The sequence below is a fragment of the Diaphorina citri genome, unplaced genomic scaffold (assembly GCF_000475195.1).
Source record: "Diaphorina citri unplaced genomic scaffold, Diaci psyllid genome assembly version 1.1 scaffold164, whole genome shotgun sequence".
Lineage (NCBI taxonomy): Eukaryota > Metazoa > Arthropoda > Insecta > Hemiptera > Psyllidae > Diaphorina > Diaphorina citri.
In genome coordinates, this window is record NW_007377601.1 from 286,176 (window position 1) to 298,955 (window position 12,780).

Here is a 12,780-nt window from a genome sequence, read left to right on the forward strand (position 1 = left end):
ATTAAAACCGAGTTTTAACTCACTTTGTGGCCCCCGATTTTTTAGTCCGTCCTTCCTTTATTATTACTAATAATAAAAGGTATAGTGGACGGACTATTGTATTCGCTTCGGTGTCGTCTGTCGGTCTGTCTGTCCCCATAGAAGGACTTATCCAAACCTGGTCGACCTATATATCAAATTAAAGGTCTTTTTACCAGGAACACGAAAATGGTGGTGCAAATTTTGTCCAGAAAACCATAAAGCCAAAAAACAAAAAAAAAAAAACTGTTTTTTGGGGGATTTTTTATGAAGTGATACTGATGTTGCGTGCAGTGCAGTGATGGGCGCTGCAGGTGCAGTGAGTGGTCTGAATAATTCCCTATCCTTGTATCATCCGCCGTGCTGTGCTCATTGTAGTGATAAGAAGATACAGACCATATGAGAGTGAACCATACTGTATGAAGTGATACTGATGTTGCGTGCAGTGCAGTGATGGGCGCTGCAGGTGCAGTGAGTGGTCTGAATAATTCCCTATCCTTGTATCATCCGCCGTGCTGTGCTCATTGTAGTGATAAGAAGGTACAGACCATATGAGAGTGAGCCATACTGTATGAAGTGATACTGATGTTGCGTGCAGTGCAGTGATGGGCGCTGCAGGTGCAGTGAGTGGTCTGAATAATTCCCTATCCTTGTATCATCCGCCGTGCTGTGCTCATTGTAGTGATAAGAAGATACAGACCATATGAGAGTGAGCCATACTGTATGAGAATGAAGTGATATTGATATCTCCATGGTACATACATATCCTAAGTCGTTCTGTTTGGTGAAACAGGTCGACTATTCACAAAACCTCTCCACCAAGTTCTATCATTAAATTTTTGTTGGTACTCTTATCGCCCACCTGATGAGGGACATACTACGGGAGCATTCCGAACTCCAAGCACAGAGCCGAAAAAATTTCGACCCCGCCAGGAATCGAACCCGGGACCTCCGGAGTGCAAGCATAGTGTGATACCCATTCGGCCACGGAGGTTAAACACAGCTTAACTTACGATCTCCACCAATGACCTGGTTGCACACGAAGCACAGGTTTCCAAACAGCTGATGATAGTGGGTCTCGCAATACGCCAGGCCGTTCTTCTCGTAGTGGCGAAGTCCGAAGACACTACTATCACTACTTAGGACAGATTCACGTGAGCTCACGTGACGTGATATAGTGTGATCCTACCTCAATAAACTGATAATATTTAACTTACCATCTCCGCCAATGACCTGGTTGCACACGAAGCACAGGTTTCCAAACAGCTGATGATAGTGGGTCTCGCAATACGCCAGTCCCTTCTTCTCGTAGTGGCGAAGTCCGAAGACACTACTATCACTACTTAGGACAGCTTCACGTGAGCTCACGTGAAGTGATATAGTGTGATTCTACCTCAAAAAACTGATAATATTTAACTTACCATCTCCGCCAATGACCTGGTTGCACACGAAGCAGAGGTTTCCAAACAGCTGATGGTAGTGGGTCTCGCAATACGCCAGACCCTTCTTCTCGTAGTGGCGATGTCCGAGGAATGGCTTCTCGCAGCGCGCGCACACAAAGTGTTCGACATGCCAGTGTTTGCCCAACGTGGAGCAGGCGAAATGATGCACACACCATGCCTTGTTCAGCGCCGTGAATACTAGAAATAAAAGTAATCAAATACGAGTATTAAAAAAATGTACCTACTTGTCCGGTGGTAACGCGCTTGTTTGCCATGCAGGGTCCCGGGTTCAATTCCCACCATAAACAAAAAATTGTATTCATTTTTCGATTGCAAATATTTGTACGGGTTACTTCTGGTGTTCTTGTGTCGACCCAGCACCTAAATGGGAAGTATCGTGTCTCTTATCTCACATCTGATGAGGGACAAACTACGGGAGCATTCCGAACTCCAAGAATAGAGCCGAAAAAACTTCGACCCTGCCAAGAATCGAACCCGGGACCTCTGAGTGCAAGCCTAGTGTGATACCCGCCATGGAGGTTACTTACCTGTCAAATGGTTTGTTCCCCCAGATGTGAGCAGCGCTGTTTACTGCCCAGGTGAGTTGAGGGTGAGAATGTAGCGGAAGAAGTTCATCGTGAGGTTCCATAATATCGTAGGTAATTTCGTTCAGGACAGCTACATTACTACTCAGGACAGCTACACATGGGCTCACGTGACGTGATATAGTGTGTTTCTACTTTAATAAAACACAGCTTAACTTACGATCTCCACCAATGACCTGGTTGCACACGAAGCATAGGTTTCCAAACAGCTGATGATAGTGGCTCTCGCAATACCCCAGGCCCTTCTTATACGTGAGCTCACGTGACGTGATATAGTGTGATTCTACCTCAATAAACTGATAATATTTGACTTACCGTCTCCACCAATGACCTGGTTGCACACAAAGCACAGGTTTCCAAACAGCTGATGATAGTGGGTCTCGCAATACGCCAGTCCCTTCTTCTCGTAGTGGCGATGTCCGAGGAATGGCTTCTCGCAGCGCGCGCACACAAAGTGTTCGACATGCCAGTGTTTGCCCAACGCAGTCACGACACGCTCTTCTATAGGCCGCCGGCATGCACCGCATATCGGAATGCCCATCTTGTCATGACACCGCAGGCAGTACAGCTCGTTCTGAAAATGGAATAGGGAATGAAATTGTTGAAGCTGAGGGAAATTTTTCGAAGATCCTAAGAAAGAGGTCAACAGTGTCAAAACTCCAAAAAAGTAAATTTAAAAGGTCGAAAAGTCAATTTTTATTTGCCGTTCTAATGAAAAAGTACAAAGAGTCGTGACGTCAAAGTTTAAGAAGCCCGCAGAAACATGCGCACAGATAATAAGTTTTTACAAAAACGAACCGGGAGGAGCCATGTACTATGACGTCATCCCGTACGAGAGCGTATGCAGTGACGTCAAATTTTAAGATTTACCGGTATTTTTTTAATCGATTTATCTCCGGATCTGGAAGTCATAACAGAAAAATTCCCTAGTACCTACCTCATTTTTTCTGCTCGACTTAGGAATCCTCACCCAAGTGAGCGCAACTGTTCTATTATGTGGCTGCTGTGGATTAATAAGCTGATGAAAAACGCCGACCCCGTCTGAACACGGGAAAAGGCGAAGAAGGAGTTAAACTTCTATCAAACAAATCAGTTACACTCATCTAGTTTTCATTCACTCCTGACTCACCATATCATTGGCAGTATAGCCAGGACGACTTTTGACTTCCCTGGCATCGGAATTGAGTTCCGTACCACACGATGTACAATTGAAATGATACGGATGATATACTTCACCTCGGAACTTCAGAGGCTTGTCATCGATGAGACCACTGTTAACATCGAGACAAATTAGGTCATTGGTGAAAAGGGATAGAAAGTAATGATAAATTTATGGAAAAAGGGCAATAGTCCTAAACTAAAATGGACGCGGCACACAAGGGATCTAGAAGAGACCGCCTTAACATAATAATAATAATAATAATATGGAAAAAGGGGGAAAAAACGAATTGCTGTGTCTGTAGGCAACCATCAAAGGGATGGCAGAATGTAAAATATGTTTATTTTTTTTTCTTCTCTTCTGTTCCTTTTAGCTTTGATAGATTCTGTTAGGTACAAAGAGTTTTCTCCGCCATTTCAAAGAAACCACTACATTAAATGTGGTAAAATTCTCAAATGAGTGAGGAGCGAATCCCATACCTCTGCTGGGATTGAACATGTGCCCTCCTGTTTAACAGTCGAGGGCTGTTTGCCCCTAAACCTAAGCCACAAAGTGGACTTTTTGTATACGGTTATACAGTGACTTTAAACCCCAAACATAAATACTCACTGACACTTGTGGCACATGTGCTTGCCAAAGCCCACGGCCTTCGCCTGGGCATTACACTCGTGGCATAATGCCCGGCCCTGGCTCCGAATGAAGCCCAAATCTGCCAGCTCCTTACTGCAATGCTCACATCGGAAACACTTCGGATGCCAGTTGGCATTCATAGCCTTTATGACACGCCCGATGACAAACTCACCTGGGAAAATGAGACAAACTGGGTTAGCAGTTAGTAAAAGAGGAGGAATACGTTTTACTCGAGTTCCAGACCGACGAATTATTTAGGTTGCTATCTGGATCTGGACAGGTGTCCGTCTAACAGCCTGTTCTCACTTATCGTTCGGAAAAAAATCGTGTCGTGTGTAGTGGGAACACTCTCATTTAAATTACATTGTCTACAAGGACATTTTGTGTCGTTCGGAAAAAAAAAATCGTGTCGTGTGAACACCCTCATTTAAATTACAATTATTACAGGACATTGGGGGGGGGGGGGGGGATGGAAAGGGGTCAAATTTGAACAAGCTTTTACAGAACAAGCATTTCTGGCTATTTTGGAGTGCACTTAGCTTCGTTGAAAGCGAAAAGATGGAGGGAAATCGTAGGAAAAGCTTGATACGACATGTGCTCTTTGCGCCTGTTAGAAGAAAAAAATATCTTGCGCTCTCCATAATTTGTTCTCATTGTTCTCATTTAAATTGGGATTGTCCCTCTACTTTTGCTTGGTGAACTTGGACGAAAACTACTCACCACACTTGCCACAGCACGCGGTGCAAACAACACATGAAAATGTCGTGCTGCAATACTTGCTGACCTTCAAACTCGTAGAATATGCCGCCGGGAAATGGGCGGAAGCATTGTGCGCACACAAAGCACTGCTGATGCCACGCTCCCCCCGTTAGAGTTTGACGATCTTCTCCTCGGGCTCGAAACCTTCGTTGCAGCGGGAAACAGTACATGTTCCCCAGAGACATGGTGATTCTGAAATGAGGGGGAGCAGAAATGGGAAGCGGTGAGCTTTGTAAAAACCGGACAATTTACTGTCACACACAAAAGGTGTAAGGGCAAAAATGTCCCTAAGGATGGGTTTTGGACAGTTTAGGGACCGAGGATACCTGCCTCGGTGGTGTAGTGGTCAAGGCGCTCGCCTGGTAAACAGGAGGGCGTGGGTTCAATCCCAGCCGAGGTATGGAATTTTATCCTCAATATAATTTGAGAATTTCAGCACAATAATAGTAGTAGCCTACTGCTGGAGTAAAGGGACTTTTCAGTCCTATGCGAGCAGTATAAATAAGCACTATTATTATTATTATTATTATTATTATAACCTACGAAACGTTGCGCGTAGTTGGTATCCGGCCTAGGACAGCCACTCACGCTCAGACCATCTGACAGACTAGGTCTGAACAGACCGTCGGAACGTGTATGGCGGAAAAAGCTTCAGACCTAAGTCTCTCACTCTCTCAGACGAGACGGTCTGACAGACTTATGTAGGTCTCAAGCTTTTTCCACTTTTTTTTTTTTTAAATTTGAATATGCAGTTAAACTGCTTTTATTAGAATAATATACAGACATAGGGTACAAGTAGGTACAATATATAAGACTTCTACCAAATATAAGACTATATATAAGACTTCCACTACACACGTTCCAACAGACCGCGATCTGTTATACAGTATATATAGTACATCGATCTGTTATAAAGTATATCTGTTATACAGTATATAAACCCGGGCCTCACTATTGTGTACTGTTATGTACCCACCTCAGTGGTTAGCACAGTGGATTTTGATTTTTGAATCTGGAAGTTGGTGGTTCCAGTACAACTCACGTCATGAAATTTCGTGCAGTATGTTGAGCGGCGAATATTTGTGATAAGCATTTATGCTTAACACAATTAAAATTACTTAATTTTTACTCCTTCATGGGATAGGATTTATTTTATTCACCTGACAACAATTCCCTCTCGAGCTCAATAAACTTTTTTATGTTTTAGAATATATCACTTCAAATATGTATGAGACCATTTTTCGATAACTCATTCAACATTTGAGGAAGTCTCCTGAAATTCCCTATCAATCTCTAATCTAAATGAATAAGATTTGCTACATATATTTTCTAGTTTTTATGACACAACATGCATGTCAAGTCAATTTTATTACCAGAATAAATTACAACTTACATGGAAAACATCTTGAGATGCTAGACAACATACAAAGCTAAAAATCACACAAACGTGGAGTGAAACAACCGAAAATATTGCAGGAAAAGAAAATACGAGAGAAAAAGAGACACGACACCTACTTAATTAATACACGAATAAATTAAAAATACCCCCAAATTAAAAATTGGAAGAAAAAAAATCTGTTTTCCCCCACTCATTTTTAAATGATTTTAAGTAGCAATCGTCAGAAATAACTGAACGAATTTAATAAAATAATAATGTCGAAAATTAAATCTTCAGTTGAAAAAAAAAAATCCCTTGGCTAACTTCACCTAAAAACTTTTTACCCTTAACGTGATAAAATAACTTCCACATTCAGCCTAATAAGCTCAAAACATTTGAAAAACTACAATGTTAAAACTCGTAGTAAAAGAACGTAGCCCTTGGGAAGTTCAGGAAGACAGGTAACAGGGAATTATTGACGAGTAAACACCCTCTTCCTTCGCCTCCTGTTTTTCATACTTTGGCTGTCCTGTTAAAATTGAAAGGTCACGTTGTCTTTTTTTTTTTTTTTTTTTTTTTTTTTTTCTCAAGGCCTGAGTTAAACGATTGATTTAAACGACGAAAACGACTTAGCGAAGTAAGAAACAGGGTAAGACACTTCAGACGAGTCTACTTGGGTCTAAATTTAACGCACGAACACACAGTTACCAAGATTGGTATGAAAAAGAATCTGAATTTTCCCAAAAGTAACGCTCACCTAAAAACTTTTTAGCCTTAACGTGATAAAATAACTTCCACATTCAGCCTAATAAGCTCAAAGCATTTGAAAAACTACAATGTTACAACTCGTAGTAAAAGAACGTAGCCCTTGGGAAGTTCAGGAAGATAGGTAACAGGGAATTATTGACGAGTAAACACCCGCTTCCTTCGCCTCCTGTTTTTCATACTTTGGCTGTCCTATTAAAATTGAAAGGTCACGTTGTCTTTTTTTTTTTTTTTTAAAATAGAGGGGGATCGGACACCCTTCCTCTTCCTTTACCTCCTGTTTTTCATACTTTGGCTGTCCTATTAAACTTGAAAGGTCACCTTAATGTCTTCTTTTTTTGGAATAGAGCGCGGGCATTAGGTAACACAGAGTCTACACTAAATTAAAAAGCACCAAGGGTTAGGCTTTAAGCTCAGCTTATCCATACACAAAAAAACCACTTTGAGGCTTAGGTGTAGGGACAAAGAGCCTTAAAAGATGGATTAAGCTTACATGAATCTAGCTAGAGCTTATCAAGCACACGATAAAGTAAGGAAGGGCATTTTTTTATCTACTTTTATACATCTCTTTTCCTTTTAAAGAGAAACAAATCCTCTTCAAAATATTGGAAACCATATTTGTAAAATTTGAAATAGGGGGAAAATGAAGTGAATCTAAGGGTTAAGCTTATCAAGCACACGATAAAGTAAGGAAGGGCTTTTTTTATCTACTTTTTTACATCTCTTTTCCTTTTAAAGAGAAACAAATCCTCTTCAAAATATTGGAAACCATATTTGTAAAATTTGAAATAGGGGGAAAATGAAAATAATAATGGTTTTTTTTTCTACTTAAAAAATACCCTTCAAATTATTTTAGGTACAATTTACATAGGTTTTGTTGAAAAATATTAGGTAGAGAGGAGTTGAGTTTAGGTAGAACTAGAAGTTTTAAGTAGTACAAACAGGTCTGCATAAAAAGCAAAAACCCGATATCTGCAATTATTCTTCTCTTTAAGAGTACCTTCCTCCTAAAAAAAAAAAAAAAAAAAAAAAAAAATGGCATCGAATCCCGGCAAAAGACAATAATCAAGTTAGAAGAAGGCTTGAAATTACAGTAAGGTTGAAGTTTAAACAAATCAATTCCTTTAGATGTAGAATACTTTTTTGTTTCACTGGGAGGGCTTTAAACAGGGAGGATACCAGCCTGAAATTTCCCCTGCTAAAGAAATAGCAAAGGTTGAGAGCGAAGGGCATCCACTCGTAAAAAATTTGTAGGCAAAACCAAATGTCAGCCCAAAGCAATCACCCTAGTCAGGGCTGATTGAGAAGCTGACGAAAAACGCCGACCCGATCTGAACACGGAAAAGGCGAGGAAAAAGAAGTTGTAGAATATTTTTTTTTTTTATAAACAGTCAAGTCATAACCGAAGGTACTCCATACAGTTCGGGAATTGAGAAATCACATTGACTACAGATCGATTCCAACAGGGACAAAATTAAGTCAGAAGACTAAGAAGAGGATAGAGGACTGACCATTTGAAAAGGTGAAGTTCAATCCAATTAATTCCTCTTCTTTTAGGATACCCTTATTGCCCATACACAAGTTTCTCACAGACTTCACAGGCTCATTATCTCACTCCCATAATGACTGATGACTTGATGAGTAATGACTACATACACATACATACCAACACTCAATAAATACACTTATAGGTATACGGACTGAATATACACCTATACGTAGGTACGTAACACACATGGATTTATCAGTAGGTATAATTCATTAGACAGAAGTTAGGTAACTACACATATCAGTAAAATAACAATATTAGATACAACTGTGCCATATCCTTCAATAGATCTAGGTACTTCTTATAGGTAGCTAGATACATAGGTACGAGTACTTCTTCACTTTGGTTAGCAATATTAGCGTTCGAGCTTATAGCTCGTCATTCGCCTATATCGTGACTTAAAACTTAGCGGTGCCAAGATTTCTTATCTCTGAGGTTTCATTTATGCCTAGCTCTACCGCAATCTCATTCGGAATCTTACAGGGTGTTTTTGTAAAAATAATAATAATAAAAAGATGGGATCTAAAAATGTGTCCATCGATCGATGTCGACTAAACCTTTCACACTGTCTCGATAACATAGATTTAGCTCGTCGTTGATCGATATGTTTGGACACACTTTAAATTTGTCTTCAATAGAATGATACACACAGGTGTGTTTTCTTAGCAGGGACCCGTCCTTTTGGCAGGTTTTGTAGTTAAAAACTACATATGGGAGCTAGTGAAGGGGGGGGGGATCTTGAGGTAGGTACAAAAAATTTTGATCCTAAAAAGTGAGACACATGTGACAGGGGTGACAGCTAAGTGAGCACACACATGTGACAGCTGAAGGGGAGTGGTATTTAATGTTCTAAAAAAGGCTGTGTGCTTTTTCTGAATACTTTTTTTGTACCTTCCCTTTTAATGAACTTTTAAAAAAATTAAACCCATTTACACAGAGGGAGACATCCCCCCCCCAAAAGGTTTTATACGGGGTGTATTTTACTTACATTGGTACGAGTAGATAGTTTCATCTTGATTGAATTGAAATGGTTCTCTTATTTATTACAACAGTCAGAGTGCAGAGTAACTTTGTGTAAACAAACTTTAGTAGGTACTTGTGCAGAAGTCACGTCCGTGGAATATTGCTACCAAAGGAACTGGCACAAACAAGCAGTGACCAGTGTTATTATAGGGTTAGGTTAAATGCAAGTAGAAGTTTTCACAATTAGAGCAGAGATTAGTGTTATTATAGGGTTAGGTTAAATACAAAAAGGAGCTTTTCTTTTCCATGGACATGACTTCTGCATAGTTACCCAAACTTTGTGGAAAAGATTAGGCTTAAACAGTGTTATTTTACCTACATAGGTATGTTTATACCTAATTGGTCAAGAAAATTAACTTACCCAGGCATTTGACTAGTGGTAATTCAGAAGTTTGTTTTTGAATTTCTGAAACAAAATCATGAAAAAATTAACTAACTACATAGGATTATGATGGTCATCGAGTCTTGAGCAACATGGAATTCAATACACATTTCATAGTGACCTCAGAACTCAAAATACTCTTCATGTAATAATAAACGAAAAATCTCATCAAAAGAGATACTCGTACCAAGTATACTTTGAGGAAATGCAAGTTCAAGTAGAAAGTTTGAGGAAAAAACATATTTCTTTATAATTTCTAAGGGTTGGTTGACTTTCACCGAAAGTTCATTATTTATTAATTAGGTTTTTCATTACCTCAAGTACCTTGTTATTTGTACAACATTACCAAGATGAGACTACATATAAATAGTCCCTTCTAATATTTATAAGTATCGCTTCAGTAAGAACTCAGTAGCATTAAATTCCAGGATAATTATTAGGAAGATAAATGAAGCAAATTTATTGGACACAACATGACATTGCCAAATGCTCAGGATCTTAGGACAACAAAAACACATAATATCCACTTAAACCACCACTAATACACATTTCATAGTGACCTCAGAACTCAAAATACTCTTCATGTAATAAACGAAAAATCTTATCAAAAGAGATACTCGTACCAAGTATACTTTGAGGAAATGCACGTTCAAGTAGACAGTTTGAGGAAAAAACATTTTTATTTATAATTTCTAAGGGTTGGTTGACTTTCACCGAAAGTTCATTATTTATTAATTAGGTTTTTCATTACTCTAAGTGTCTAAGTAAACACCTCTTGAGACCACTAAATTTCCTTAAGTGACAGACTATACGCGCTCAAAACTCACAAGTTCATGACACCCAAACTTCGTTTCGTTGTAATATAAGTTATAATTATGGGGCATTTCATCAGAAAGTTCAAAATCTATGGACGAAAAGAAGACAAACCTGGACGAAGATTCAGCAATGTCAGCATAGTCCATCAGATTGTCGTAAATCTGACTCTGCTGATAGTCCACAGGATCAGCATAGCTCGTGCTGCCCGAGCACCCCTCATAGCCCGCCCCTGGCTCATCTGGTCCTGAACAGCCTTCGTAGTCCGGCCCTGACCCTAGTCGACGTTGAAACAGAAAACTCTTCTCCAAATGCAGCGAGGCGAGGGGGGAGGGAGAATCGTCCGGGTGCCGGATCGGCTGTTTCTGTGCCGTAACGGTGTTCGACATTTTAAACGACTACCGATTTTTATTTGTTTAAAGTTAAACGATTGATTTAAACGACGAAAACGACTTAGCGAAGTAAGAAACAGGGTAAGACACTTCAGATGAGTCTACTTGGGTCTAAATTTAACGCACGAACACACAGTTACCAAGATTGGTATGAAAAAGAATCTGAATTTTCCCAAAAGTAACGCGTTGAATTCGACACCTACACTATCTACAGTGAGTCACTAAGGTTGCGAGTTTCCAAATGTTCACTGACACTGCACAACCACTGTGGTAGAGCGGATTGGAAAAAAGTCTGACGCGACAGACCTTGCCTGGCCGGGAAAACTTGGAAGAATTCAATACGAATACAGGTAAGTACCCAAGAAAAAATACACTCAGTTTCGCAGCCCGATCGATTTTAATTTCTCAAAAGAAAACCACGTCTAGACAATTGCAACGAACTGATTCGTCTTAAATAGACGTTCCTACACTTGGCCCCCGTAATCTAATCTCAAAAACGAGCACTTCACAAGCGAGTGGTTTAACGATAGAATCTAAACACTTCGAGGATGCACGGAAAACGGATTCACATGTGACGGATTCAGAATAAATAAACCTTCTGATTCCCCGGTAAACAGGCAACTTCGGAAGCAAATTTGTTGGCACACTTGACTACCGCACTAATGAAGTCATAAGCTAATTCTAATCTGAAATCACACACTCTTCCAGCAGTTATAAAGTGGTTCCAATATATTTTTTGCTGACAGTATCACGTAAAGTGGTTCTCCAATAGTGCTGACACCATCACGTGTATACGAAACTCTGTCTAGGCTGGGTAGAAACACTGAAATCTGCATGTAAGTTGCTTTGTTCTACGAGTGGAGTGTAGATAACACATTAGTTGAATAGTCCAGCACTCTCGTCATATTTTTATCGCTATGTGCGTGAACTGTGCACCATAGGAAAATCTATGAGCGGTCATAATCATGATAGTCGTCATAAACGAAGGAACTGCTATCGCTATGTGCGTGAACTGTGCACCATAGGAAAATCTATGAGCGGTCATAATCATGATAGTCGTCATAAACGAAGGAACTGCGGATCGAATCCCGACAAAAGACAATAATCAAGTTAGAAGAAGGCTTGAAATTACAGTAAGGTTGAAGTTTAAGCAAATCAATTCCTTTAGATGTAGAATATTTCTTTGTTTCTCTGGGGGACTTTAAACAGGGAGGATACCAGCCTGAAATTTCCCCTGCTAAAGAAATAGCAAAGGTTGAGAGCGAAGGGCATCCATTGCCACAGCACGGTGCAAACAACACATGAAAGTCGTGCTCGCAATACTTGCGACCTTCAAACTCGTAGAATATGCCGCCGGGAAATGGGCGGAAGCATTGTGCGCACACAAAGCACTGCTGATGCCACAGCTCCCCGTTAGAGTTGACGATCTTCTCCTCGGGCTCGAAACCTTCGTTGCAGCGGGAACAGTACATGTTCCCCAGAGACATGGTGATTCTGAAATGAGGGGGAGCAGAAAATGGGAAGCGGTGAGAGCTTTGTAAAAACCGGATCAATATTACTGTCACACACAAAAGGTGTAAGGGCAAAAATGTCCCTAAGGATGGGTTAAACTTGTACGAACCTACCTGCCTCGGTGGTGTAGTGGTCAAGGCGCTCGCCTGGTAAACAGGAGGGCGTGGGTTCAATCCCAGCCGAGGTATGGAATTTTCAAAACCGGATCAATATTACTGTCATACACAAAAGGTGTAAGGGCAAAAATGTCCTTAAGGATGGGTTAAACTTGTACGAACCTACGAAACGTTGCGCGTAGTTGGTATCCGGCCTAGGACAGCCACTCACGCTCAGACCATCTGACAGACTAGGTC

At 40.4% G+C, this 12,780-nt stretch overlaps 1 protein-coding gene and 2 long non-coding RNA genes across 3 annotated transcripts; 1 reads left to right on the top strand and 2 right to left on the bottom strand.

Annotated features, from left to right (window-relative positions):
* Nucleotides 1–1,011: 1,011 nt before the first annotated feature.
* On the bottom strand, nt 1,012–12,436 carry LOC103505327 (LIM and senescent cell antigen-like-containing domain protein 1). The gene is made up of 8 exons (XM_026820650.1): nt 12,204–12,436; nt 4,575–4,592; nt 3,834–4,026; nt 3,195–3,336; nt 2,381–2,639; nt 1,440–1,658; nt 1,208–1,370; nt 1,012–1,153 (listed from the first exon to the last, which is right to left on the bottom strand). The coding sequence occupies exons 1-8, from the start codon at nt 12,400–12,402 to the stop codon at nt 1,012–1,014; spliced, it is 1,335 nt and encodes a 444-aa protein (XP_026676451.1). The 5' UTR covers nt 12,403–12,436.
* Nucleotides 4,762–9,358, bottom strand: LOC113465814. The gene is made up of 2 exons (XR_003390415.1): nt 9,294–9,358; nt 4,762–4,805 (listed from the first exon to the last, which is right to left on the bottom strand). It is a non-coding gene; the product is annotated as an uncharacterized LOC113465814 (long non-coding RNA).
* Nucleotides 6,751–7,294, top strand: LOC113465815. The gene is made up of 2 exons (XR_003390416.1): nt 6,751–6,964; nt 7,073–7,294. It is a non-coding gene; the product is annotated as an uncharacterized LOC113465815 (long non-coding RNA).
* Nucleotides 12,437–12,780: the final 344 nt, after the last annotated feature.